At 45.6% G+C, this 27,964-nt stretch overlaps 5 protein-coding genes across 8 annotated transcripts; 2 read left to right on the top strand and 3 right to left on the bottom strand.

Annotated features, from left to right (window-relative positions):
- Positions 1-51: 51 nt before the first annotated feature.
- Positions 52-3,609, bottom strand: LOC135340706 (transient receptor potential cation channel subfamily A member 1-like). Of its 2 annotated transcripts, none has more exons than XM_064537048.1 (2): positions 3,503-3,609; positions 52-3,342 (listed from the first exon to the last, which is right to left on the bottom strand). In XM_064537048.1, exon 2 carries the CDS (start codon positions 3,303-3,305, stop codon positions 99-101), a length of 3,207 nt encoding a protein of 1,068 aa, XP_064393118.1. In that variant the 5' UTR covers positions 3,306-3,342; positions 3,503-3,609; the 3' UTR covers positions 52-98. The 2 variants fall into 2 exon arrangements, with proteins under 2 accessions (XP_064393118.1, XP_064393119.1); XM_064537049.1 differs by having other exon boundaries at positions 52-3,310; positions 3,503-3,585.
- LOC135340710 (uncharacterized) lies at positions 3,603-7,693 on the top strand. The gene is made up of 6 exons (XM_064537053.1): positions 3,603-3,683; positions 3,948-4,437; positions 4,601-4,761; positions 4,823-5,008; positions 5,367-5,514; positions 6,219-7,693. Exons 2-6 carry the CDS (start codon positions 3,951-3,953, stop codon positions 7,589-7,591), a joined length of 2,355 nt encoding a protein of 784 aa, XP_064393123.1. The 5' UTR covers positions 3,603-3,683; positions 3,948-3,950; the 3' UTR covers positions 7,592-7,693.
- A 127-nt stretch (positions 7,694-7,820) lies between these two features.
- LOC135340711 (uncharacterized) lies at positions 7,821-11,451 on the top strand. 2 transcript variants are annotated; one of them, XM_064537056.1, is made up of 6 exons: positions 7,821-7,950; positions 8,128-8,608; positions 8,716-8,876; positions 8,938-9,123; positions 9,725-9,869; positions 9,924-11,451. In XM_064537056.1, exons 2-6 carry the CDS (start codon positions 8,131-8,133, stop codon positions 11,240-11,242), a joined length of 2,289 nt encoding a protein of 762 aa, XP_064393126.1. In that variant the 5' UTR covers positions 7,821-7,950; positions 8,128-8,130; the 3' UTR covers positions 11,243-11,451. The 2 variants fall into 2 exon arrangements, with proteins under 2 accessions (XP_064393126.1, XP_064393125.1); XM_064537055.1 differs by having other exon boundaries at positions 9,725-11,451.
- Positions 11,452-11,654: 203 nt separating this feature from the next.
- Positions 11,655-13,596, bottom strand: LOC135340725 (gamma-aminobutyric acid receptor-associated protein-like 2). Its single transcript, XM_064537074.1, has 5 exons — positions 13,435-13,596; positions 13,173-13,228; positions 12,796-12,874; positions 12,171-12,264; positions 11,655-11,919 (listed from the first exon to the last, which is right to left on the bottom strand). The coding sequence occupies exons 1-5, from the start codon at positions 13,475-13,477 to the stop codon at positions 11,832-11,834; spliced, it is 360 nt and encodes a 119-aa protein (XP_064393144.1). The 5' UTR covers positions 13,478-13,596; the 3' UTR covers positions 11,655-11,831.
- Positions 13,597-13,734: 138 nt separating this feature from the next.
- Positions 13,735-27,874, bottom strand: LOC135340705 (ATP-dependent translocase ABCB1-like). 2 transcript variants are annotated; one of them, XM_064537047.1, is made up of 19 exons: positions 27,692-27,874; positions 27,481-27,619; positions 26,774-26,834; positions 25,763-26,310; positions 25,277-25,448; positions 24,665-24,906; positions 24,170-24,224; positions 22,873-22,986; positions 22,530-22,640; positions 22,062-22,187; positions 21,160-21,696; positions 20,274-20,531; positions 19,916-20,146; positions 19,497-19,658; positions 16,765-16,968; positions 16,416-16,516; positions 16,024-16,342; positions 15,441-15,842; positions 13,735-14,300 (listed from the first exon to the last, which is right to left on the bottom strand). In XM_064537047.1, exons 1-19 carry the CDS (start codon positions 27,795-27,797, stop codon positions 13,941-13,943), a joined length of 4,248 nt encoding a protein of 1,415 aa, XP_064393117.1. In that variant the 5' UTR covers positions 27,798-27,874; the 3' UTR covers positions 13,735-13,940. The 2 variants fall into 2 exon arrangements, with proteins under 2 accessions (XP_064393117.1, XP_064393116.1); XM_064537046.1 differs by having other exon boundaries at positions 27,481-27,622.
- Positions 27,875-27,964: the final 90 nt, after the last annotated feature.

A 27,964-nucleotide genomic window follows, 5' to 3' on the forward strand; every position in this document is an offset into this window, starting at 1 on the left:
CCATTAGCATGATTGTAGTATTAAGAGTTGAACTCTTGATAGTAACTATGGTAATAACCACAACTCGTAATTGAAACAAAATAACTGAACAACAAATATTAGGTATTGGACTGTTTATTAAGTACTTTCTTGAGCATTTCCTCGATCCTTGACAGAGTCTCTTGTTGGTGTTTCTGCTGTACCATCACCGTGGCAACATTCTCCTCCAATACTAATAGCCTGGTATGGTATTCTTTAGGTACACTCGTCTTCTCTCTGACAGCAACAGTTTGTTCATTGTTCAATGGGTCGTCGAAATCACTCCACATATTCCGTGCAATTCTTGTCAGTTTGTGTACAAAGTTTCTGTTAGGGAAATGCATGTGACTCTCCAGTAGTAGCATCTTTAAGATTGGTAATGGCAGTCTCTTATCCAGTGCTTGCAGAGCTCGTACCTCAATAGTGCGTTGAGATAAAATGGCCTCTTCCTGTATTCTAGCAATGTCACCAACGGCCAGTCCAATAAGTAGATTGATTACAACAATAGGCATTATAACGGTGGCCAGTGTTAGGAATAGGAATACCAGTACAGAGAATCGCAGTTGTCCCATTAAAGTGAGCAGAGAAAAGTTCCTATAGTCGAGTTCACCGTGCAGAGATGCTAATACAGAGAAGATGGATGTGCCGATGTTAGTGTACGTGAAGTCAGGTACAGTGGCCAATAGGATGTAGAGAGGGAAGGCAAATGAACATACAATGAGTGAGGTCATCAAGAGTACACCGAATACATTCCGAGTTACCGTTAGCAACATTGAGACAAATGTACCGACAAAAGTAAACAATTGTAGATTTAGAGTGACAGCAATCCACGCCAGGAATACGGCAAATGCCCCCACCTCCCAATACAGTGTGTCCAGCCCCTCCCATGGGATCGTGAATATAAGGGTAAGCAGTAGAGTTAGTCCATGTATCCATACATCACTCTCCGATATGACATGCTTCAGTGCATCCAAGCCGAGGACATAGACGTCAATCACCCAGACAAGCAGGTTGAGGAGAGCTAGAGCAATGGTTAGAAATCTCAGCACATTTGAGGGTACACCGAAACCTTCCGAGGGGTTGTTCATAGTGAGGTTGGTTAGTAGGGGGGTCTGTAGTGGGGCTGGAGTAATCCCAATGAATACTGACAGTAGGAGAGTGAAGAGGAAGAAAAGAAGGAAACGGAAGATATAATACGGCCGTGCATATCTCCGCCACTTGCAGGATAGGTAGGTGGCAATGACAGGGTGGCGTAGATAGCTCTGATGTCGATACTTTATCAGATGAATGAGGACAGCAAATGAGTCCCTTCTGGACACCCCTTGACTAGTCGGCATGGTTACAGTGTTCGTAGTATCGTCCTGTGGGGGCGGAGTTGACGAGAGTGTGAGATACTTGAAATGGTATTCCTCCCACCAGTCGTGATGTTGACGGCTGAGGAGGGAGTGGCTTGCACTGCGATCCAGGACCACTTGGAAGGCTTCAGGAACGTCCTCAATAATTCTCAGAATAGGGTGTGGCAAGTGGGAGGAGCATCCATCGAGACACTCCTCCCAGCGAGCGTGTTGTAGTATTGCAACAACAGAGTCCGTGTCTTGTTCCTTGAGGACAGTGTCGAAGAAGCTTTCACCAGATTTGTTCAAAGTTACGGTTATTCCTTTATCAAGGCACATTGTCATGACGTCAGTGTTCTTGCTTCTTGCTGCCAAGTGTAAGGCATTCTCTCCGTCATTGTTGAGTACTGAGTCCCTCGAAGATGGCGATGCATTGTAGAGTACAGTAGCAGCTTTGAGATGTCCGTTGAGACAGGCCAACATAAAGGGGGTATCACCATGACTAGATCTGTATTGCATGATAGCTCCGTGATCAATTAGCTCTTGTAGTGGGGCAACAGAGCCGTTGCAGGCAGCCATATGTAGAGGAGTCATCCCACCAGAGTTTAGACCGTTTAGTAGATATTTGTAGCACGGTAGGGAGAGGATATGCGATAGACTGTTAGTATCTCCAGACTCTGCTGCAGCATGGAGTACATTGTTGCCCTGGGCATCCTTGTAACTAGAGGGGTCACTATTGGTCATCATTGACATCAGAATTGGAACAGGCAACGTGAACTTGCTTCTCACTGCTAAATGAACTGGAAAGTCTCCTCTGGCATCAGGTGATGTACATAGTGTGTGGGCATGTTCTGACTTGATTAGCGCCTTAAATATCTCCCCTCTCGAGTATTGCAGGCTGAGGTGAAACGGATTGTAGCCACTCTCGTTACAGATGGATGGGTCGGCACCTTTGCCCAGTAGAGCCTCCACTCTCCACACACTGCCATGGGTTACAGCGTTGTGTAGCGGTGTGTTCCCACTGTTATCCTGACTGTCGATATTAGCTCCATTATCAATGACAAATGAAAACAATTGATCACACACACTCTTGCTACAGCAATGCAGAGGGGTGGCTCCAGCCGCATCTCGACTGGACATAATCTCAGGCCCGCAATGTTCCACCATGGCTACTACAATATCCATCTTGTCCTGCTGACAGGCCATGTGACAGGGAGGAAGTTTGTCCCCTCTCAGGATAGTGGGTGAGGCTCCATGCTTGAGGAGAACCTCAACTGATGCTATGCGATTGTATTCCACCGCAGTGTGTAGTGGAGTATTCCAACCATCGTCCAATAGATACAGCACGTTAGTACCAGACTGGGTGATCATGAAGTCCAGTGTTCTGTGAGAGCCTCGACTAGCTGCAGTGTGAAGAGGTGTCTTGCCATGGGCATCTCTGGGGAATAGTTCACTGGCTTCCCGAGTAATTACCGGCCAAATCATTTCAAGGGCTTCTGTTTTGTCTAGATATGCCATTGTGTGCAGTGGTGTGTATCCGTGTTCTCCTGCCACGTTAAGGTGTACTGGGTGTTTCAAGAATGCAGCTAGTAGGTTGGTAGCATTGTCCCGCTGCAGTAACAGAGTGAGAGGTGGTTCATGGAGGTTGTTGCAGAGGCTGTCATCAGCCCCTCCCTCTAGTAGCAGGCTCATAGTCTGAGGGGGTCCAGCAGTTCTCATGGCAATGTGTAGAGCTGTATCTCCATTCCTGTCCTGAGTATTCACTGAGATAGTGCTGTTATTGAGGAGGAATTGAAGACATTGCAGAGACTGACTGGCCACGGCTGCATGGATCAAAGTCGCACCATTATCGTTGCAAATGTTCAGTTTTGTAGAATCGATTGTCTTCAACTGTTGAATGTTGTCAGTCCTCACGAGCTCAAACAGGTGGGTGTCGGAGTGACTCATCTCCATGGTAACTGGAGAGTGGTGGTGATGGAGAATATCTCCTCTACACAATGATAAATACACACACTGTCATGAGCAATCTTTACACATTGTAGGACATGCTCTGCAACTAGACTAGACCTAGACCTATAATATTGCCCATTGACAGGCCTATGGGTATAAGCTGTATGTGCAATATTCCTAGTATTCCTAGTTACACTCACCTACTCCTGCAGCGCTAGACAACCTTCAGATCTCTACACCTCCTCCAGCCATTTTGGGAGTGGGCTCCTCATAACCTTTGCAATAGTGGGGGCGTGGCTGGTATGCAAGATCAACAGAACTCCCCAACAACAATAGCAGCTCTCTGATATCTCTGAGGGAGTGTTCTACTGTCCATGACTTGTAAGTTGAAATGCTGTGTCTCATTGCTGCTATAGATATACAGAGTTCATGTCAGTCATGTGATGGTTGTTGATCTGGTTAGGTCCTATAGCTAGCATGCATAGTCTCAGTCCAGGCTCAACCAATGATTGTGTGTGTGTGTGTGTGTGTGTGTGTGTGTGTGTGTGTGTGTGTGTGTGTGTGTGTGTGTGCGTGCGTGCGTGCGTGCGTGCGTGCGTGCGTGTGTGATGGCATAAACACTGTCTCATGATCACTCCTGTGCAGGTAATGGATGCTCCAGTTGAACCATCACCTCGTTGGGGTCAATTCTCTGCAGTTGATGGACACCATTACATGTGGAGGGGGCTTGGTCTAGGACGAGGGTCTAACATCATTGCTGTGTATGATCCAAGCACTAAGCTGTGGAGCCTCTTGCCCACCACTGGACCTCTACCCCCTGGAGAGTGGGGTGGTTGCTCTGTTTGTGTAGGTCGTTGCCTGTACACCTTTGGTGGTCATGATGGGTCTTCTTACTTCAATGACATGAGCAAGCTTGATCTGGACACTCTCCAGTGGACCAAAGTTCAAACCTCTGGTAGTCAGCCTATGAAAAAGATTGGTTGTGGACTTGTCCGTGTGAATGAGAGAACTCTGTGCTGCTTTGGAGGATTCGGTATTGAGGGCATCACACAACCAGGATCTACATTCACCAAGACTGGAGTGTCTGATGGAAGTGGATGGACAAACGAGTTTCATTTCTTTGACACACAAAATGGTAAATTTTTGTCAACGCATACACTTATAGGGTATCTAGCTACTGGTGGGCGGAGTCCCACCCTCACTCACATAGGAAACCATGTTCACTTTCATATCAATCAATGTTATAAGGATGATGTAACATTGTACCATTCTCTAAATTGCCCCACCCCCACTTCCAGGTGTCTGGTCGTCCCCTGAGCTCAGAGGAGAGAGACCTCCTCCCTGTAGTAGCTTCACCTTCACCATGGTGGACCAGCACAGGGCAGTCCTCTTTGGAGGGAACCAACCTGGCCGTGGTGGTAAAGTCAATGAAGTCTACTTGTTTGACTTTAAGACCATGGTGAGTTGGAATTAGTACTGCCACATTGAAATGCACAATACCGTGTGTTCACTGTGTGTAGGAGGTCACTAAGGTGAAGCCAGTACAGGGAGAGCCATGGCCAGTGGAGAGGTCAGCCCATGCTGCCTGTTGTCTCAACTATGGCCAGGACCACCCTCAACTACTGGTGTACGGAGGAGTGGATAATGGCAACAAGACACTGGGGGACATGTGGATACTGGATGTAGACACTGTCAAATGGACAGAGGTGAGTCTTGTCTTTTTATGAACTGTTAGTGTACGTGTAATAAATGGACGTAATAAAGAGATACGAGACGTTCATTTACAAGAGTAAATAACTTTGAAGTCTAGTTAAATACTTGTGCTATGTACACACACCTTTGTATTATATCACGTTGTCAAGGTTACAAGTGTGTAATAAAAGTCATACAGTCCCTTCGTAAAGGGTCACTGTCATATAAAACACATAGCCTTGAGATTCCTCGTGTTGTAATGTTATATTTATTTCATACAGTACATGGATTATCTGATGATCTGTTCAGAATACACAGTACTACTGTACACTCAACATTTATTTATCAGAGCATTATTTTTGGTGCCTCCAGGTGACACCTCCTGAGTCAATGACACCACATTGCTACCACTCCATCACTGCCACCAGTCTGGGACCAGGACTCACTGAGGTCCTCGTGTTTGGAGGCAAGCGGGAGTTTAGAGGAGATGCCATTGCTGAGACCACTATACTGAGATTTGGTGAGCAGCTACTAGTACATGTAACCATGGCAACTATTGTCTGATAGACAAATACACACAATACATGTGTCAATGACTCTGAATCCATACCGTAGAAACTGGATTATTAGCGCTTATTCGATTATAAGCGTATCTTTATTAAGTGCATGCTCAACTGCAGGCTTTTTATACTCGAATTGAAGCGCTTTTCCAATTATATATGCGAAGGTTATTAGTGTAATTTTAGAATTGATTCAGCCAATTTTGTTTATTTATGAGCTAGCTAGCTTGTACAGGCATGGTAGCTATATAGCTGGTGATATCCATCTGTAAGGACTCTCTGCATGGGCATGCTGTTACCTTGTCTGATCATGCTGAGAGAATTTGAGACATGGATGATCATGCTGAGACATGGATGAGGTCCTTTTATTCCAAGTTCCTGGTCAATATTATAATATGAATTTAAATGATGTAAATGAACTGTAACAGATATAGATCCAGTTAGGGTTGCCTGCTTGCCTTGCTTGCTCACTTTCTAGCCAGCTTGCGAGTCAGCTCTCATCACAGAGACATCCGGTTGCTGGGTGGGGCTCAAAATGACTGCATTATAGGCGCATTCTCGAATATAAGTATATAGAGCTCTGCTATTGACCCTAAAAGCGCATGCGCTAATAATCCAGTTTCTACGGTATACTGTTACATTTGTTCCTTAATCCCTTCTACAGAGTTGACTGGACCCTCAGCGTCTGTTGCTGGACCCTCGGCTGAGAAGTGGGCTCTCGTGGATGTGGCCCACAACGACACTAGAGGCTCCGCCCAGCGACTGAGTGAGAAGAGGATCAGACAAGCAACTGCTCGTGCCTCATCAGTCAGTGAGACCAGCGACCACTCCTCTCAAGACCGGGTGAGGGCTCTGGAACAACAGTTACGAGCAGCAGAGCAGAGAGAGCACGACACTCAACGTCACCACCAACTACAGTTGCAAGAGAAAGATCGAGAATTGGCTACAAAAGAACGTGAACTATCTCAGGCCAACCGTCGCTATGAAAGACAACTCAGAGAATCTCAACAAATTTTGCAAGGAGAATTGACCGAGGCCAACCGTCGCCATGGAGATGCGGAGGAAAGAGCACAACTGGCAGAGCAAAGAGAGCAAGCTACTCAAAATCGCTCTGAACAATTGTTGCAAGAAAAAGATCGTTTAATGGCAATAAAAGAACGAGAATCATACGAGGCCAACCATCGCCGTGTTGATGCTGAGAGGAGAGTCCAGGAACTGATTGCTGAAAATGGGAGGTTGGACAGGAGAGCCCAACTGGCAGAGGAGCGAGCAGAGGGTCTGGAGACTCAGTGGGTGGTCCATCGCGAGGAGATCACAATGACAGAGAGACAGCTCGGTGGGGGAGGATGGGGGGTTGTCAAAGTGGCCAAGTTCCGAGGAATCGAGGTGGCAGCCAAGACACTGTACGAGCAGCTCAGATCCGACTATTACCGACACGTGTTTATTCGTGAGATGAACATGGCGGCTCGTCTGCGACACCCACACCTGGTCCAGTTCATAGGAGCCACGCTGGAGGGGGAGATGATCATCCTGACAGAGCTCATGGCCACCAGTCTGAGGAGGGTGCTGGAGGGAGGTCGTATCTCACGTGAACACATCCTCTCCATCTCTGTGCAGGTCTGTCAAGCCCTCAACTATCTCCACCTCATGCAGCCAGACCCAGTGATCCATCGTGACATCAGCAGTGCAAACATCCTCCTCAACCCTCTACCCAATGGCTGCTGGAGGGCAAAGGTCACCGACTACGGCTCAGTGAACACACTGCGAGCATTGGCGACAGAGAATCCTGGTAATCCAGTGTACGCTGCCCCTGAGGCAAGAACCCCATCCCTCCAGTCAACCAAGATGGACATGTTCAGCCTGGGGGTGCTCCTGATCGAGATGTGTTCTGGCCAGTTTCCGAGTGATGACGGACGTGAGCGCTTACTCCTCACCATCCAAGAAGACCGTCAGTTCTCTGACATCATCAGTCGCTGTATCCATAGAGACAGAGACAATCGACCAACCGCTCAACAACTGTTGAATGAACTACATTAGAACTGTGTTAGATACTAATCAAGCTAAATTGTAGGTTTTGTTGTTGTTGCTTATTTTGTGTATTATATATATTTACCACTTAATAGTCGTTAGTGTCATTAACGTTATGTACACACAAATAGAAAAAATTTTATCAGGCCACCAATTTTTGCCAAAATCCAGGTCAGTTCATGGAGTGTGATTCACCAAGCCATAGTACATGTACAGGTATTAGTATGGTAGTGCATACAGTCCCACCCACAATTATTGTTCTTTTTTGTGGGTGGGACTGTATGCATATAGCTTTGCAGATATAAAGTGTCCACGATGTCTACATCTACCAGCCTGGAAGCCTGACAGACTGGATCTAACAGAACACGGTACGTGTGTTGAGAGCATGGGTCACTTGGTTACTGATATGCTATGGTCATGATGATACTATACAGTCACTAGTCAGTGTACCAGTGAGATCACTGTGGTAGTCACCTATATACTCAGATCATTGTGTGTATATACCTAACATGCCATTAAAATATGCGTGTGTCTCATGTATGCAGATTATGATAGCTCGGTTTCGCTCCTTATTTGGTCGGCCATCATCAGTTGAACCATCAGGTGAACCACCACCTCGTTGGGGTCAATTCTCTACTGCAGCTGATGGACGCCATTACATGTGGAGGGGGCTTGGTCCAGGATTGGGGTCTAACATCATTGCTGTGTATGATCCAAGCACTGAGCTGTGGAGCCTCTTGCCCACCACTGGACCTCTACCCCCTGGAGAGTATGGTGGTTGCTCTGTTTGTGTAGGTCGTTGCCTGTACACCTTTGGTGGTCAGTATGGATCTTCTTACTTCAATGACATGAGCAAGCTTGATCTGAACACTCTCCAGTGGACCAAAGTTCAAACCTCTGGTAGTCAGCCCATGAAAAAGGCTTACTGTGGACTTGTCCGTGTGAATGAGAGAACTCTGTGCTGCTTTGGAGGAAAAGGTTTTGAGGGCATCACTAACGAGTTCCATTTCTTTGACACGCAAAAAGGTAACTTTTGTCAATGTGCACATTCACTGTATGCATACACTTATAGGGTATCTAATCATTGTGTTAACATTGTACCATTTTCTAAATTGCCCCACCCCCACTTCCAGGTGTCTGGTCGTCCCCTGAGCTCATAGGAGAAAGACCTTCTCCCTGTAGTGACTTCACCTTCACCATGGTGGACCAGCACAGGGCAGTCCTCTTTGGAGGGGACCAACCTGGTCATGGTGGTAGGCTCAATGATGTCTATTTGTTAGACTTTAGGACCATGGTGAGTTGGAATTAGTACTGCCACATTGAAATGCACAATACTGTGTGTTCACTGTGTGTAGGAGGTCACTAAGGTGAAGCCAGTACAGGGAGAGCCATGGCCAGTGGAGAGGTCAGCCCATGCTGCCTGTTGTCTCAACTATGGCCAGGACCACCCTCAACTACTGGTGTACGGAGGGCGGGGTAAAAGCAGAGATACACTGGAGGACATGTGGATGCTGGATGTTGACATTGGAAAGTGGACAGCGGTGAGTCTTGAGGATGATACAATGCAACCTGTATTTACTGCAGAATCTTTGCAACACATCAGTAAATGGAGTTACGTGTTCCTTATATGGATTTTATGTACACACATGTGGTCTGTTTTACTACTTTAATTATGAGCATTTCCCTATAAGGAACGCACGGTTTTAATCATGTGTTGCAATCATGCTGTTTCAGCCCATAGGTTTCTCTTTTTAGGCCCCCTACGAGAAAACTAAGCAGATATAGATATAGGAAGTAGTGTGTACTTTCTTGAGTGCAACTCGCCTCCAACCAGAGGGTGTGACGTCACACACTGCATTTACCTAGCATCACGTGGGTGGGGCGTTGCCTATCCCTCTCTTTTGTTTATCTATGTTCAGCCTGAGGCTATAGTTGTAACATTGTACATGTCTTAATGTGTGGGTGTGTGCTCCATCCACACTGGAAATTTATGTAGACAAGGTTTTATTAGTTTTATCGGTGCAGCGTGGCATACGTTTACAAGTCTTAATTGTTATAAACTCATGTTATGTACCCACACTTCTATAGCTTCTTTATTATTACAGTACATGTCAAACAGAATATCACTCTTTGTGCCTCCAGGTGACACCTCCTGAGTCAATGACACCACGTCACCTCCACTCCATCACTGCCACCAGTCTGGGACCAGGACTCACTGAGGTCCTCGTGTTTGGAGGCCTTTCAGAGAATAATGAGACCGTTGCTCAGACCACCATACTGAGATTCGGTGAGCAGACACTAGTAGATTCTACATGCAGCCTTGACAACTATTGTCTGATAGAAAAATCCTCAGCTGGGAATTGGGCTCTCGTGGATGTGGCCCACAACGACACTAGAGGCTCCGCCCAGCGACTGAGAGAGAAGAAGATCAGCAGACAAGCAACTGCTCGTGCCTCATCAGTCAGTGAGACCAGCGACCACTCCTCTCAAGACCGGGTGAGGGCTCTGGAACAACAGTTACGAGCAGCAGAGCAGAGAGAGCACGACACTCAACGTCACCACCAACTACAGTTGCAAGAGAAAGATCGAGAATTAGCTACAAAAGATCGAGAATTGGCTACAAAAGATTGTGAATTGACTGAGGCCAACCATCGTTATGGAGATGCGGAGGAAAGAGCACAGCTGGCAGAGCAAAGAGAGCAAACTACACAATTACTGTTACAAGTGAAATATCGAGAATTGGCTATTAAAGATCGTAAATTGGCTCAGGCCAGCAGAAGAGAAGCTGACCTGTCTCCAGCTCTAGTGAGGGAGTTAGAAGGCAAGACGAAAGAGTTGGCAGCACACAACACAGAGGTGTGGAGGATTCCGGCCAACAGAGTGATCATTGGCAGGAGGATTGGCAAAGGAGGGTGGGGGGAGGTGCTGGAGGGAACAGTGAGCGTGGCCGTCAAGCGACTACACGAAGAAATTGCCTACCCAATTCACATTGAAAAAATGGAGAGAGAAATGAAGCTATTGGCTGAAGTGCGACACCCAAACCTTGTGCAATTCATTGGTGCTATTTTTGATGATCAAAACAATAAATCCCCTCCTATTCTCGTCACCGAGCTTCTGGACATGAATCTCCGACAAGCGTACGAGAGGAATCAACTGGACCCAGGAAACCGCCTCTCGATCTTCATGGACATTGCCCTAGCTCTGAACTACCTGCACCAGCGCTACGATCCCATCATCCACCGTGATGTGAGTGCTCCCAACGTCCTCCTCCAGCGAATGCCCAACCACCAGTGGAAGGGGAAGGTCTCTGACCTCGGCTCAGCCAACTTCCTGCAGCATGCTCACACAAAAGGTGAAGGATGCGTACTTTATTCAGCCCCTGAAGTGATACCTCGAGCTTACAATCAAAGAGGAGAGCTAATTCCACAAACAACTAAGATTGATGTGTACAGCTACGGTGTTTTGTTATGCGAGGTCATCACTAGCACTTTTCCATCAGAAGAAAATTACTTGGGTATGCTTAAAGAAGTCGAAAAAGACTATCCACAATTCCACGATCTGATTGCTAACTGCACTCAAGAGAGCCCCGACAACCGACCAACTATGGCTCAAGTTCTGAACATGTTAGAAGTAGAAGATGACAAAATACCAAGAATTTAGCTATAGAACATAATTGTGTATGAGTGTGTGTATTTAATTTGTTTCCTTAGTTTGTTTCTACTGATAATTATGCTCTTATTTTGGAACCATTTTCTGCACTAATTATGTTGTTATAAATAATGTACTCTATATATAATTATTTTGTGCAGTACAATTTTCTGTGTTTTTCGAGGGTATATAAAGCGAAAATAAAATTTTATCTCATTACAGTATTTTATCTTATATTGAACGATTGTGAAGAAAACTGCGAAAAACTCTAGGTATTTTACACGAATTGATAGGTGTGGTTTCCTGGCATGACATGCGATATTACAACCGCGAACATTTCTTGTGAGGGCTCTCAAGATCAGTGAACATTTTTCACAAAAATTTCCCACTATACGGCACTGCAATCGTTTTGCCAAAATTGATGTTCAACGTACTAACAACATGTTTTCAAACAAGCCATAAAACAATGCATGGACAAATGTACAGACTAAATATGTTATAACAACTCTTGTCAGTATAAGCAGTGCACATTGTACATGTAATAGTGGACACACACACACACACAGGGTTAGGGGGAACAAGTTCATAGTGTCTCTTGAGTTCAGCCCATACTGTTCTCTCCACTGTAGGCCATGTACACGAACCCGTCCTCATCCTTGTGCTCCTGGTAGATCACAGACATGCTCGAGCTGGAGGGAGGGAGGAGGACAGTCATTAGTGTGGACACATGCACTGGGTCAAAGTACACAGTCATTAGGGGACATTCAGTTGTGTGTACAGCTACCAGGATGCTTATGGACGATGGGTTGACAGGTGTAAATGTACACTTAACTATAGCCTAGGAAGCAAGAATGGCCACATGTATAGGCCTTCATCACATAACCTTTCACAGGCTTCAACTACTCAACTACTAGACAGCATTCCCCTGGCATGTGTGTACCTGGTGGTGGGAGTGACGCCATTGACCATGAGGTAGATGGACTCAGTGGCCCCCAGCTGGATCCTCTGTCTCAGCACGTGCATGAACTGGGCCACTGGAGGGAGGGAGGCAACAAATAACAACACAAGACACACCACCTCACAATAAACACTCTAGTAATTTAGTGTAGCTAGAGAACAAATACATATAATGGGATCAAAACAGGCTCAATTCTTTGTGGCTGTTACAAGTACACACAGTGTTGGGTGTTGCACAATGTACGGGAATGAGAGATGAGCTCACACCAGGTGGTCAATGAATACACTCAAGGTCATTGTTAGTATGCATGAATATTATACATCACCTCATCATAAGGTCAGCAGCTTCATTAAGGTCAAGCCTCCCTAAGGGCTAGTACATAGATAGAGGGACAGCCATCACAAGCAATTTCTATGATAAGAAAACCTCACAGATTTTAGATTCACTATCTTATCTCTTTCTGCCTGACAACACAAAACCTATCAGGAGGCAATCTATGACACCCACACACTCACTGACCTGTGACACCCACTATACCAGTATCTGTGCCCACCCACACATACACTGTACCCACCCACCCCCCCACACCCACACGCACACACTGTACCTGTGAGGTCTCCTGGGACAAGGTACTTCTTGCGGTCGAGATCAGCAATCCGTGCTCCAGCTACCTTCTCAACTATCACCTGCAGTGTGTGTGTGTGTGTGTGTGTGTGTGTGTGTGTGTGTGTGTGTGTGTGTGTGTGGGGGGGGGGCATAATAATCGTGCATACGTATGGAGGGGGTCATTGATGGTGGTATATACACTAGACAGCAACCCACTGGAGGATATATACATGATGATGATGTATTAAACAGTGAAATAGAATCTCATTAAAACGATCACAAGACCCACACAGTACTGTACACACACATACCATATAGCTACATGTATGCTACACACTATACACACACACCCACTCCACCCACACCACACACACTCACGGGCACTCTGTCTGGGTGCTTCTCTCTGATCTTGGCTGACTCAGCCGATCTCACTTCTACAGTGATTGAGGGAGAGTATAAACACACACATGGACACAGTACATTGGGTCCAGTGAGCTCATGTATATATACATGTACTTGCTACAACACTTATACGTGGCTCAAGAAGTGTCACTGTAGTATACAGAATAGGCTTTATATGTATGTTCTCACACATACACCATGGTTTAATACATGCACAGTACAGCTAGCTATAACTTACCAAACGGTTTCTCTTCTTTGTATTGCCACTTCATCGCTGACATTACTTGACCTTAACTGCTTACAGAGAGTATTAACTTATGGCAGCTCTTCCAAATATAAATCTTGAGTGTATTCAAAGAGCTAGCCAAAATTACGGTCTAGTGAGTAATACTGAGTCAGCATTAATTTTAATAGGTGTGTCTCCATAGATTTTGTGATATCAGTAGTTAGTCTCGAGGCCAGACTCCTCCCGGGGGACTCTCCCTGGTACATGTCAGACCACTCTCAATATTGAGAGAGGGGCTGGGATCGAGGCTAATTTGACAGTACATGTAACACATTATAAATACAACCTAATGCAACTAACACAACTATATCTAATGCAACTAACACAATGCAACTAACACAACTGTATCTAATGCAACTAACACAACTGTATCTACAGCTAGACGATAGTTTCATATAAACATCTAGATCAGTTCATGTTCAATCTTTGACTATAATTTATATTGTTCATGACAGAACTTATTTTTCGAGTTTTTTCTCGACCATCTGATAGCGATTGAGACGATAATAGATTCCCTTCTTGTCCATGAGCTCTGAGTGTGTGCCTGCCTCCACTGCCCTCCCTCCACTAATGACAATGATGCAGTCAGCATTATAGATGGTGGAGAGACGGTGAGCTATCACGATGGAGGTGCGACCTTCCCTGGCCCGATCCAGAGCATCCTGGACAATCTTCTCACTCTCTGTGTCCAGTGCCGAGGTGGCTTCGTCTAGTAGGAGGATCTTAGGGTCACGCACCAGTGCACGGGCAATCGCAATACGTTGCTTCTGACCACCACTCAGTTGTGTTCCTTTAGCTCCCACGTTGGTGTTGTAGCCCTGCAGGAGGAGTGGGCGGGGTTAGTAGTAGAGTGAATGAATGGTTAGAGGAGGGGGCGGGATTAGTAGTAGAGTCAATGAATGGTTAGAGGAGGGGGCGGAATTAGTAGTAGAGTCAATGAATGGTTAGAGGAGGGGGCGGGGTTAGTAGTAGAGTGAATGAATGGTTAGAGGAGGGGGGCGGGGTTAGTAGTAGAGGAATGAATGGTTAGAGGAGGGGGGCGGGGTTAGTAGTAGAGGAATGAATGGTTAGAGGAGGGGGGCTTAGTAGTACGTAGAGTCAATGAATGGTTAGAGGAGGGGGCGGGGTTAGTAGTAGAGTGAATGAATGGTTAGAGGAGGGGGGCGGGGTTAGTAGTAGAGGAATGAATGGTTAGAGGAGGGGGGCGGGGTTAGTAGTAGAGGAATGAATGGTTAGAGGAGGGGGGCTTAGTAGTAGAGTCAATGAATGGTTAGAGGAGGGGGCGGGGTTAGTAGTAGAGTGAATAAATGGTTAGAGGAGGGGGGCGGGGTTAGTAGTAGAGGAATGAATGGTTAGAGGAGGTGGGCGGGGTTAGTAGTAGAGGAATGAATGGTTAGAGGAGGGGGGCTTAGTAGTAGAGGAATGAATGGTTAGAGGAGGGGGGCGGGGTTAGTAGTAGAGTGAATGAATGGTTAGAGGAGGGGGCGGGGTTAGTAGTAGAGGAATGAATGGTTAGAGGAGGGGGGCGGGGTTAGCAGTAGAGGAATGAATGGTTAGAGGAGGGGGGCTTAGTAGTAGAGTGAATGAATGGTTAGAGGAGGGGGCGGGGTTAGTAGTAGAGTGAATGAATGTGTTAGAGGAGGGGGCGGGATTAGTAGTAGAGTCGGGTTAGAGGAGGGGGCGGGGTTAGTAGTAGAGTGAATGAGTAAAATTCATCATTAAGTACTAGAATCCGCTCTGTAACTAGGAGCTTTTTCAGATGGTATAACCCAAATTTGCAGGCCATAATTTTAGAAAACTGAACAGGCCATTCAATAATCTGAAAGGCCTATCTCTAAGCTTTTAGAAAATTCGTTACTAAACTAAAGTTATGTCCGTTCAAAGATGCTCTATTTAACTCTCGGTCCCCTTCAGTACCCGAGTTGGTTCTGTGCAGCTAGAACACTAGGAGGTCTTACCTGAGGAAGAGTCTCCACAAAGGTGTGAATATTGGCAGCCTTGGCAGCTTCAATAACCTCCTCACCCGACACTTCTCTGAAGTTGGCCCCGTACCGGATATTATCGGCAATACTGGAATCCATTAGTATAGGCTCTTGAGACACAAATCCAATCTGGCTACGCAACCAACGGATATTTAGATCTCGGATATCCTTTCCGTCCAATGAGAGTGACCCAGATTGAGGATCATAGAACCTCTCCAGTAGTGATACGACTGTGCTCTTGCCACACCCACTAGGCCCGACCAGAGCCAGCGTGTGACCTGGTTTGACCTCTAGCTCTAGTCCTTGCAGCACTTTAACATCAGGACGAGAGGGGTAGTTGAAGTGGACACTGTTCACTGACACAGACCCTGTTATATTCTGTAGTGTGTGTTGGGGGGTGGGGGTGGTTACTATAGCAACAGGAACAAGTTAGGGCATAAACTAAACACTACACCATGCAACTTTTATAACTACACTGTACATGCTAACTTGTATTAAAGTGCCTCTAACTATTAACCCATTACAATTATGTACTGCCAACCATGCTAACCACACCCACCTGCTGAGGTTTCTCCCCCTCCTCCGAGTATCCGTCTATCTCCGGGACCCTGTCTAGGAGGAAGAAGATCCGATTGGCTGATAGTTTAGCCTTGGCGTAGTTAGGGGCGAAGGCTGCCGCTTGTCCAGCCCCAGCTGCACCAAATATTAGAGCAGAGAAGGCAACAAAGACATTGTCAAACGTAAAGTAGGCCACATTGTCCGTGGGGAGGGTAACTTGGAAGGCCCCGAACCGGAAGACCACAGCATACATTAGGAAGATGACACACTGGGAGATAGCATATGTGAGTCCGTACACAAACGCATTCAGTTTGGCTTTCCTGAGAGGGAGGGGAAGTAAGAGAACAGTGAGAATAAACCAATGATTATAGTTCTACCTGCACTAATGCTTACTTGTAGGGACCACTGAGATGGTATTCATATTGCTTGCTAAAGTTGCCCTCAATCCCTAGAGAAGCTACAGTGCGTATGTTCTCAAGAGAGTCCACAGCCACCTGAGAGAGAGAGGGAGGGGGGAGTATCACACACAAAGCATAGACCACATGTCCTTTCTGTACAATCCTTTCTCTCCTTTGAGAGATTCATCAATGGAATGTGAGCAACTAAACACCTTAATCTGAAAACATTTCTAACCGTCAACTAATTGAAGCAGATCAATACACAACAAATTTATCCGCCAGGAAGTAAGAGGACATTCTACTAAATGAAGTACGCTAGGACATGTCAAGCCCCCCCCCCCCACCTTGCCAGCTGACTCAAGGTCTCTCTTGTTCTGTCCAGCCTGACCGGTGATAGCACGAACTTCCAGTGATCCTGCAATCATGACTATCGGGACCACTCCCAGTATCACCAGAGAGAGCACCCAGTTGTAGATGAATGAGATAAGGAGAGCAAGTAACATCCCAAAAAATGACTCCACCAGTGTCCCCAGACGCTCTCCAGTAGCCTGAGGGGAGGGTCTCACATAATAAATTATGTTATAGTTAGAACATGGGCATGAGGTATCTATGTATTATAGTGTCCCAAAGCTCGAGGGCTTTAGCCCGAGGGATGAGGGACACTATAACCATAGATACCGAATGCACATGTTCTAACTGATTTAGATCCCAAAACCTATTGGCTACTAGGAATGCACTAGCTTAGCAACAGTCAACCTATATAAACAGCCAACCTAGCAACTGCATCATTATTCTTTTGAAAACTAATATCTGAAGTTGGCATCTCTGTGTCTCTACTAAATCTGTGGTCTCTATTCAAGTCAACCCTGTTCCTTCCACCTCAGTTAGATGGACAAAATTAGAGTCCTAGCAGGCTAGCTCCACCCACAAAACGGAAACATCCAGCTCCTCCCTCAGTTTTGCAGCAAACAAGCCCAGCACACTTCCCATGAAACGAGCGGCTCGTACTACTCTCACAAAGCGAAAGGAAGACACCTAAGCTATAATTTGCAGCAAACGAGCGGCTCCTATACTACTCTTGAACAAAGCGAAAGGAATTAAGAAATCAAAGCTAGAATCCCAGCACTTCCATACATCCAGCTCCTCCCCCATGCAGCTCAGCCTTGCAGCAAAAAAGTACAGCACACTGCCCAAAAAACGAGCGTCTCCTACTACTTTCAAACAAAGCCAAAAAAAGAAACTAGAGCTTCTCTCTTTCATTCTAGTTCTGTTATTATATTACTAGACAAAGCATCTAGCTACAATAATTTTTATGTTATTACATGAGTATCTTCTTGTAAATCACAATACAATGTACAATGTTGTAGTTTGTAGCCCAGAGCAATCTATAGTACCGGTACTATAGCTCATAGTTCCCTGCTAAATACACTCAAATGGGATCTAAGTTATAGATAGTACATGGGCATGAGGTATCTATGTGTTATAGTGTCCCATATCACGAGGGCTTTGCCCGAGGGATGAGGGACACTATAACCATAGATACCGAATGCACATGTGCTAACTGATTTAGATCCCACTTTTCATTGGCTGCCTCAGGCAAGAAGTGTATCTATAAAAGCAGCAAGCCTTAGCAACAGCTTTATTTTTGAAAATGTCCTGTTCTGACAAGCTAGTCTAGATGATTTCTGCTAAAAAAACCTTTGCATTGGCCTTGCTTCAACGGACAAACTAGTGACTCCACCTTGTGCAGGAAGCGCTCTGCAACAAATGAGCCCAGCCTCCTCTTTATCTGCACTCAAGCCCAAGCTTCTCAGTAAACTGTTCTGATATGTACGTACGGCTAGCTAGCAAGGAACAGCTTGCAGCAATGCTACAGTGCACTATCGTTCCCAAAAAGACACAGGAGTCTACTGCAATTTGAAACATGGCTGCAGGATAGAAACAGAAGTCAGGAGGACGAAGTTGACAAATGCTACAAGTTGAAGGCATGCTTTCATGTTTGTGACAATGGACCCAGAACTGTTAAAATCATTGGCTCTTAGTGTTCCTCGACAAGAAAAGATACTGGTGAACCCTACCATCAACCCAGCAAACGCTATAGAAACTGGTAGTGAAAAAACTGAACAGCCATAGCTAATTATCATGCAGCTACAGCTTTATTATCATTTCTTTACATTCAAAAATAGTACTTGTACTTTATACCCTCAAGCTTATAATTCCCTGGGAAACTATGAGATTATGGCTCATAATTCCCTGCTAAACACACACAAGTGGGATCTAAGGTATTATTGGAGCTTCCCAATTTTCAGAGAAATCACCAATAAAGCCATAGACTTTTTATGCCTTGGTGCACATGCGCAAGCGAGGTATACGGTAGTGTGTTTGTGTGTGTGTGTGTGTGTAGACTGCTACAGCTGCTCAAGGATGAATCAAGTGCAAGTAAGAGTTTCTATAGGCTTCTAGTCATATTTACTTGGATTTTAATTCGTGGATTTGCAAAATAATGCTTCGTTCTCGAGTTATACCTAGTTTTGCTTACTTGGAATGCCATTGCAGCCTTTTCAGAAGAGCACGTAGCCAAACTTGTTTACCGAGTGTTACTACTGTACCTAGTAGTTAGCTCTGCACTAGAACGCTAGCTATTGGTAGCTGCAAGAGTGAGGAAGAGAGCTGCAAGGCTCTGCTGATGGCAGCCATTAATTTTACACTTGAACTTTTGGCATCGATCGTTTTTAACAACAATCATGGTCAATCATTACCCACTCTTTGAGTTTGCATGCAGCAAAAAAAATGTTCAAAGCTATTAGTAGCTTTATGTTATGTAGTTTTGGCATCTCCACCGAGGCATCAGCACCTGTAGTGCTTTCATTCATTCAGTAAGTAAACATATACCTAAAGCAAAACTAAAACAAAACAATTGTACTCTAAAAGTTATGAAAAGTTCTACATGTACCTTTGGTACAACAAAAACGGATTTTGACCTCATAAATTCGTGCTCATTTCCCTTGAGCTACTGAATTTACTTGCCAGATTAGACGCGTCAATATATAACCCTTAACCACACCCACTGACCCACCCCCTGAACTTGTGAGGCATCATTGGCCAGGCGTGTGACCAGTGCTCCACTTGAGTTCCTCTCATCATCAAACCATGTGATGTCCTGACGTAGCATGGCCTTGAATGAGCGTGAGCGGAGACGTGAGGTGAGGTTCTCCCCAGACACACTGAAGCACACCGTCTGAAGGAGGTGGGAGTACAATCATTATAAGCTTGCAAGGAATGGTGCATTTTCACATCATGCACTTGAAATGCAAACCTTCTCAGAGAACACATAAGTCAACCACTAGCTACAGTGTACACAGTGGGACCACACTATAAGCTTTGTAAGTACATGTACTAAGAAAGTCATCAACTCTGAATATTGTGGACACTCCTCCAAAGGTACTTGGCCAAAGATCTCTACACTATATACACGAGATATATAGAACCCCTCACCTTGAAGAATATTCCTATCCCTGAGACCACACCCAATACTAGGAACAGACCCCCCCAGAGGTGGGTACGCTCCAGCACCATGTTTGGGGGAGCTTGGAACACACTCAGCACTTCTCCAAACAGGATTCCAAAGAGAGGCCATATAGACCCGTTGACGCAGGCCCCTAGCAACCCGATGATGATGATCCACCATTCCTTTGCATTCAGTGCCAGCACACGTCGCAAGGACACCTACAAGAGGGGCAGAGAGAGGGTTGAAAGTGGGCAATAATTTCTGCAGTAATGTATGCTGCACAAATTGAGTCCCCCTAAATTGTATACTTTAACCACACCCACACCACCACATAACCACACCCACCTCCGGTATCTCCTTGTCCCACTCCTCCTGCTGGACCTTGGATGTGAGTCTCTTGAGTTTTCCCTCTTCCACATTTGCCACTGAGATCTGTTTCTGTGTTGCACTTTCCTGACGACCCAGCGCAGGCTTCTCCCCCACTGAACCCACGGACCCTGACCTCTTACGACGACGAGAGGATTGTCGGGCAGAGGAACGAGCCGGACTAATGACCTCTTCTCCCTCTTCCCCGAGTGCAAACTGTTCATCAGATGTATACGACTGAAGGGAGGTGGTCCAGAGAGAGAATATGATTATATCGGGGGGAGCATGTGTACCGAAATAACAATTTTAAAGCTAACAACGGGGGGGGGGGGGAGGTTGTAGGCCATAACTTTCCTACCGTTGATCCAATGTCAACGGTTTTATGAAAGCTTAGAAAAAGACTTGTTTCAATCCAGCATTTGGATAGGGCCATAATTCGCCATTTTTCGGCCTTGGACCATGGGCTATTATCCATGGTGTGGACAAATTGGCAAATACTTTTATCTCTCAAATATGACATTTAATGACACCATTTGAAAGGTCTCTTTCAGAATATCAGAAAATCGTAGAAATTGGATTCACGGAATTCAAGTTATGGCAGCTGAAAGTGTTTCTGATTAAATGTGGAAGCTGGTTAAAAATAGGATCAACATAGTCATGACACTTGGCTTAAGATTATTGAATATACATGTAGGATACATTAATGCTTCACTATAATAATACATGCAGCTAACAGTGTTATATTGTTCTGAATGAAAAACATTACTACTGTAGAGTACATTATCCACTACACCCACTGCCCACACCACCCACACACACACCCACTGCCCACACACCCACCCCACACACCCCACACACTACCCACCTGAGCAGTGACTAGATCATAGTAGAGTCCCTCCTTATCCATGAGCTCAGAGTGAGTGCCCATCTCCACCACTCTCCCTGCCTCCACAGATATGATCACATCAGCACTCTGAATAGTGGATAGCCTGTGAGCGATCACAATAGTGGTCCTTCCCTCCCGTGCCTTGTCTAGAGCCTTCTGTACAATGCTCTCACTCTCTGTGTCCAGTGCTGAGGTGGCTTCGTCTAGTAGGAGGATTTTAGGGTCACGCACCAGTGCACGGGCAATCGCAATACGTTGCTTTTGACCACCACTCAGTTGTGTTCCTCTTTCTCCGGCTAAAGTGTCGTAGCCGTTAGGAAGGCTGTTGATGAACTCGTGGACGTTGGCATTCTTTGCTGCGTTTTTTATATCCTCAATCGTAGCGTCGTCACGGCCATAGCGGATATTGTCGGCAATGGTAGTGTCGAAGAGGACAGGCTCTTGAGAGACTACACCGATGTTGTTACGCAACCACTTGATGTTGAGCCCCCGAACATCCACTCCTCCCACCAACACCTGGGGGTCAAAGTACAGGAGCAGTATAATGATAGCAAAGTACGCTAGTATCAGAGTAGGACTGCATGATGAAGCTACAGCTATTGAGATGTCAGTATCAGCAGAATCAAACTTTAAAATGCCAAATAGAATGACATTGTGTCCTATGAAGGGTTGTAATGACGTGTACCATTAGCAGAAGATAACAACATTTTCTATTTACTTGGCGTATGCATACACCACGTACACAGGGTAGCCAGCTACATAGTGACGCTGTTGCCTAGGGTAACCGGTTACATAGTGACACGTACGGTTGCCTACAGAGTAATCAGTTACATAGTGACGCGGTTGCCTAGGGTAACCGGTTACATAGTGACGTTGCTCACCTGACCATGGCTGACATCATAGAACCTCTGAATGAGTTGTACGACGGTGCTCTTGCCACACCCACTAGCACCAACCAGAGCAAAGGTCTTGCCCACGTCCACCTTCATGCTAAACCCACTCATCACCTATAGCAACAGGGGGGGGGGGGTTGGGTACAGAGGTTAATAGTGTCTGGCTGGCTATCCAGCTAGTGGCTGATTGTGTGTGAACATGTACAGGGACTGCAAAATCATCTAGGGCTTTTTATGGCCAAAACTTGTAAGTACAGTAGTACATTTACAAGACAAACTGTGTGTATAGGTACACGTGTTGTATAGGTACACGTGTGACTAACAGAAGGCTGCATTTTATTGTACATGCTGGACATAATTATATACAGTGATTGTACATGTTAGCTAGTAGGAGCTACACATTGTACATGGCAATATATAACCACGCCATGGATTGGTAGTCATGGTGACCCGTACCTCTAACTCAGGTCTGATAGGATAGGAGAAGGCAACATCCTTCAACTCGATGGTACTATCAAAACTGTCTGGTATGAGACCACTGTCTGAGGATGGGTTGATCTCTGACTCCTGTACAAGAGGGACGATATATAAAGATGGACAATCACAGGGAGAACACCACTGGGCCAGACTCTATACATGTACACAATCTAGCAAGCTTGAATCACAAGTAGTCACACGTACACTTCAGGAAACATTAAAACACATAATCGGGCAGTATGCATTAGTAGCAGCTGGACACATTTATTCACAGCACACAGCACACCCCACACACACCCACACCACCCTCCCACACACTCACTCTGTCTATGGTGTTGAAGATGGTGGTGGCAGCACCGGCAGCTGTCACTAGTTTCTCCATATAGGGCCCTGCCTGACCCAGTGCAAAGGCTCCTATCAACACAGCAAAGAACACCTGGAAGCAGTGGGGGAAGAGAATAATGATACTGCACAGGCTAGGGATAGGTCAGTGGTGGTTGGTACTAACCACCTCTAGCACAGGGATGGGTCAGTGGTGGTGTTGTACTCAGAGGAGGTAGACATCCGCGTGTCTTTAACACACACACATTCCGAACTTTGACCTAAGGAATGTGTGTCTAAAACCTTTCCTTTGACACTCGGATGTCGTACCTCCTCTGGGTTGTACTAACCACCTCTAAAGGCCTACATGTAGTTTACCACATGTTAGGCTAGGAAATGTTAAAATTGAAAATATAGCCATTAACCCTTTCCCGGCTTTGGACGACGTATGTCGTCCTTGCTACCGAGATTTTTCAAAATTTCGTTGTGCGGGCTGTGTTGGAGCTATGCACACGCTGTAGGTACCAGCACATGCGCATTGAGCTGCTCTTTCACGTGGTATTTTCAATATCTTGTCTCGAGGTACGCTTCGTGCAGTACTGTCGAAAGAAAAGTGACCGTTTGATGATGACTTCAACATCTTCGCAGTACAAGCTGCTAGACAGTGAGAATGTCGATGTTTATGGCCTTGTTGAGTGAGAGCTAGGTAGGATCGAAGCTACCTCAAGCTAGAAAGTAAAGAGCCTGAGGAGCCTGAAGGCGTCGGACCAAGTTTATAGATCTGGTAAGTCTACAGTAGCACCTGTACTACAGACTGTATTGTGATAGCTATACTTTGCTTAGGCTAGTTAGTACAGTAGTGGACATCATGAGCCACCATTGAACTTGTAAACCTGTGTGTAGGTGAAGAAAACGTTTCCCGGGAAAAGGAAGTTTCGGCAGATCCTGATCGAACCATGTCACCGTGAGAACATTGAGAACACTGCTTTCATACAATATTGTTTGTGTACATAATTGTGAATGTTTGTAAACAATCGCTAATTAGTTGGGGGTAGTCAGTTGCTAGGTAACAATGATGATGTCATGGTACCCCCGGTGTCTGGGCTACCTGTAGGAAATAGTTACGAGTCATTTCAATGTATGGTTCATGAGATATGGAAGAAAACGTGTTATTTTCTTGTTTTAATTAAAGCCGGGAAAGGGTTAACATAATCTGTATTCATGCATACAGGGAATTATTAGGTGTGAATACCACTGGGACAAACAACAGTGTGTGTGTGTGTGTTGTGTAGACTCACGCCCACGACATCTCCACCCTGGGTCAGCTGTACTGAGATCAGATAGCCACCAAACCTAAACACAGCAGAACACACAATCACAAATCATCTTTCTCAGTTAAACATGACATGTATCTCTGTGTGCACATGACTAGATCCCACTACTCATTGGCTATAACTAGAGCTAGCAACATTACATCATTTGTATTCTCAAGCAATCTAAAGTATCGGAAACTACTGTATACATAGCTACAAAGTTCCCTGCTAAAGACACTGAGTATTATCAAATTCATAAGAGGAGTATCCAACTCCCTCCCACACACATTCCCTTCCACTTCTTGGCATAAATACGTCACTAGTGGTAGGTTTAGGTAATCAGCACAAACCCCATGCTTGTGTGTGTGTGTGTGTGTGTGTGTGTGTGTGTGTGTGTGTGTGTGTGTGTGTGTGTGTGTGTGTGTGTGCTACTTAAGCACAAACCCCATGCTAGTGTGTGGGTGTGCTATATATTCTCACCAGAAAGCTGCTGACTCTACGACAAAGAATAGGAAGAATACAGATCCAAAACTGACTCCAACTGACAGTCCTTTCTTGAGTCCCAGTCTACGCGCCTGCTTGAGCTTGTCATCATAGCGATCACCTTCTTTGAACTCTCCTCCGAATGACACCACAGTTCGTATGGCCCCCAACACCTCCTCAGCCACACCCCCAGCTGAGGCGTACTCTTTCTGTTCCTCGTTAGCAAACTGACCAATCACCTGAGAGAACAGAGTTGATGATAATCAAACACATCCTATATAATTATATACAACCTTTTCAGACCCAGTGTTAAATGAAGCATTTAAATGGCCATAACTTTGTTCCGTTGCATTTCTGAACGATTACAATAAGCTTGTTAGCTATAGGACAGTGTCTTAAAATCAAAGTTTACTTTTAGCCTGTTTTTGACAAAATACCATGGTCTCTTTCCGAAAATGGCCCGTTCTAAATTTAAGATTTGAGCATGCATCCAGAAAGAGCTAGCTTTCAGAAAATCATATAAATCGTTCAGGATCATCAAAACTCTAATTAATAAAGAATGAGCTAATTGTACATATGTATGGAGTATACTTTGTCGTGTGCTGTTACCTTAGTCATGATGAAGCCACCGATGGCCAAGAAGGGAGTGAAGCCCAGCAGTACTAATGTGAGTCTCCAGTCTCTCACAAAGCCAATGACAAACCCTCCAACAAATGTAGCCAGCCATTGTAGCAGCAAGGCCACCTTGTCCCCTATACCAGCATGGATCTTGCCAACATCACTGTGTGTGTGTGTGTGTGTGTGTGTGTGTGCGGGGGGGGGGGGGACAATTGTTATGCAAACAATACATGACCTTTATATATGCACATGACCTTTATATATGCACATGGCCTTGTGTGTATTCAAGGTATCTGTTGTCTTATTAATCATTGTTACAATAATTATACTTCAATATATAAAAGCATCCCCCCCACACACACACCCACACCCCCACCCCCACCCCCCCACACACACCCACTCACCCCCCACACACACTCTCCCCACACCCCCCCACACACACCCCCCCCCCCACACACACACTCTCCCCACACTCACTCTGTTAGTCTTGTAGCTAGTTCCCCGCTTGAATGAGCATCAAACCAGCCAATCTCCTGTCGCAGTATGGCCTGATAATAAAGATGGCGTATCTTCTGCACCTGTCTCTCACATGCCAACTGGAAGAACGATATCTGGAGATTGGCGAAGATGAACACTCCCACAGCTATGCCAATAAACGCAAACACTTGATTATTGATTGTAGCAATAAATTCATCATTTCCGACACACGGGCTCTGTTGACCACAGTTGATCAAGAGGTCAGAGTACGTGGAGGAGGGGGTGAGCTGGGAGATGTTACGACATGTATCACCAAGAAAGTCAGTGATCGTATCGTTGATAAAGAACAGTGGATTGAGGCTGGCTGAGCAGTTATAGGAACCATTGTTGAAACTGGTGGTGATGTTGCGTGATATGGCCTGGTTGATGAAGGTGTTGGTGAGCTCTCCAAACACGAACATGAGGAGAGGGAGGGATGACCCGTGGATGATGGCCGACACTGCCCCCACTGTCATTAAGAGGAAGTCTAGTCCAGTAGCATAGCGAAACTGCATGTGGGTATGAATCATGTATGTGTGTGTGTGTGTGTGTGTGTGTGTGTGTGTGTGTGTGTGTGTGTGTGTGTGTGTGTGTGTGTGTGTGTGTGTGTGTGTGTGTGTGTGTGTGTGTGCGCATGTGTGTGTGTGTGCGTGTGTGAAAATGCCCACACAGCCACCAAATTAAATGGGACTCTAGCCAGATAAACAAAACTAATTATGTGTTGGTGTAAGATTTCATTTCATTTCATTTTGTGGCTCAGGTACTGAACCAAAGTCTAATAATGAAGGTCAACCACCTCCAACCTAATCACTGCTGATGCAACCACTCTCAGAGAAACTAATTACTGTACATGTCAGCACATTCCATAGCTTATTGGGTGTAAGATTTCACTGAACCAAGGTCTAACCTAACAGCTGATGCAATCACACTGAGCTGATGCAATGGTTGCTCTCAGAGAACACTAACACCCACCAACTTAAAGACATTGAGTGACTTGTCAGCTTTCGGCTTGTCCTTGTCCTTGTCCTTGTCACTGTATAGAAACGTACAAGAGACTACATACACATGTAACACATGTAACACAGCTAGGGTTCAGCTAGGGTTCATCACTGACACTATGTAAAGTACTTGTAAATGCATCCATTCCCCACAACCTCGTGACGTGGGTAGGGCTTGGTAAAAAATTATGCTAGAATAATTTTTGGGAGACTTCTAGCAACAAGCATAATTGAGGGCACTTAATTAGATCCTCAGAGTCTAATTTAATGTAGCTAGATAGAAATCTATTACAATAGATCTGTACTGTAAGCACTAGCCACTAGCCAGGCATGGAGGAGTATTCTCAGCACTAGCCACTAGCCAGGCATGGAGGAGTAGTCTCAGCACTAGCCACTAGCCAGGCATGGAGGAGTATTCTCTAGTCTTTCGGCACAGAGGATTATACTTTAATTCTGTAATGCTACCTCAGGTATAGCCTCGGTCCCGGGACAATTTTTTTTGAAGTTGAAAATACTAGTTAGAAACAACGAGGCTACCTCAGGTTCTAGGTAGTGCTAATAGCCTATCAATAATGGGTACACCAAACTGGCTGACTTTTTGCAAAAAGAATAATAGGCAAAATAAAAAGCATAATTTTCCCAGGCCTACTCGTGGGCACAACACAGACTACAAACACCCACCTTGTGATGACGGTGACCTCAGGCTCTACAAACTCTTCCAATGGTGGCTTCTCCCTCACCACCGCCTCCTTTGCCTTGCTCTCCAGCCCCTCCTCAAGGTCAGGCAACACTACAGGCTCATCTTTCACTGGAGCAGTCTCTGCTGGGACGGCAGTACAGCATCATTATTTAGAGCTCCCCATTTATTAAATAAAGCTTTGTGTTAGCTCACCTTGAGTTGAAATGGACTCCATGACGAGAGGGTCAGATTCTGCCGCTGTCTCCGCATCCATTTCCACCTCAATCTCAACTTCTGCGTCTCCTTCTGCTTCAGACATGATTATATTTTTTCCACTCTTTTTTTTGCTATAGGCCTGCCGCGCCTAGCCTGTCATAAGATAACTGGTCCCCCCGTAAATGAGTCCCCCCGGACCACATTTTCTGCCGTAGATGGTCCGGGGGACAGTTTACGTTGGGCTTGGTTCGAGGCTAGCACTGACCTAGC

This window comes from Halichondria panicea, chromosome 9, assembly GCF_963675165.1.
Source record: "Halichondria panicea chromosome 9, odHalPani1.1, whole genome shotgun sequence".
In the NCBI taxonomy this organism is placed as follows: domain Eukaryota; kingdom Metazoa; phylum Porifera; class Demospongiae; order Suberitida; family Halichondriidae; genus Halichondria; species Halichondria panicea.

Bases quoted from the DNA above. Each gene is read 5' to 3' on its own strand.
- LOC135340711 (XM_064537055.1), top strand. From the start codon at position 8,131: ATGATAGCTCGGTTTCGCTCCTTATTTGGTCGGCCATCATCAGTTGAA. The intron at 8,609-8,715 runs GTAACTTTTGTC...CCCCACTTCCAG, and splicing joins TTTCTTTGACACGCAAAAAG to GTGTCTGGTCGTCCCCTGAG. The intron at 9,124-9,724 runs GTGAGTCTTGAG...TTGTGCCTCCAG, and splicing joins ACATTGGAAAGTGGACAGCG to GTGACACCTCCTGAGTCAAT.
- LOC135340706 (XM_064537048.1), bottom strand. From the start codon at position 3,305: ATGGAGATGAGTCACTCCGACACCCACCTGTTTGAGCTCGTGAGGACT.
- LOC135340705 (XM_064537046.1), bottom strand. From the start codon at position 27,797: ATGTCTGAAGCAGAAGGAGACGCAGAAGTTGAGATTGAGGTGGAAATG. The intron at 26,311-26,773 runs GTGGGTGTTAGT...ACCCACATGCAG, and splicing joins CACTCAATGTCTTTAAGTTG to TTTCGCTATGCTACTGGACT. The intron at 16,343-16,415 runs GTAAGCATTAGT...CCTCCCTCTCAG, and splicing joins CATCTCAGTGGTCCCTACAA to GAAAGCCAAACTGAATGCGT.
- LOC135340710 (XM_064537053.1), top strand. From the start codon at position 3,951: ATGGATGCTCCAGTTGAACCATCACCTCGTTGGGGTCAATTCTCTGCA. The intron at 4,762-4,822 runs GTGAGTTGGAAT...CACTGTGTGTAG, and splicing joins TGTTTGACTTTAAGACCATG to GAGGTCACTAAGGTGAAGCC. The intron at 5,515-6,218 runs GTGAGCAGCTAC...TCCCTTCTACAG, and splicing joins GACCACTATACTGAGATTTG to AGTTGACTGGACCCTCAGCG.
- LOC135340725 (XM_064537074.1), bottom strand. From the start codon at position 13,477: ATGTCAGCGATGAAGTGGCAATACAAAGAAGAGAAACCGTTTG. The intron at 12,875-13,172 runs GTGAGTGTGTGT...CACACACTGCAG, and splicing joins AGCACCCAGACAGAGTGCCC to GTGATAGTTGAGAAGGTAGC. The intron at 12,265-12,795 runs GTACAGTGTGTG...CCCTCCCTCCAG, and splicing joins TGTCCCAGGAGACCTCACAG to TGGCCCAGTTCATGCACGTG.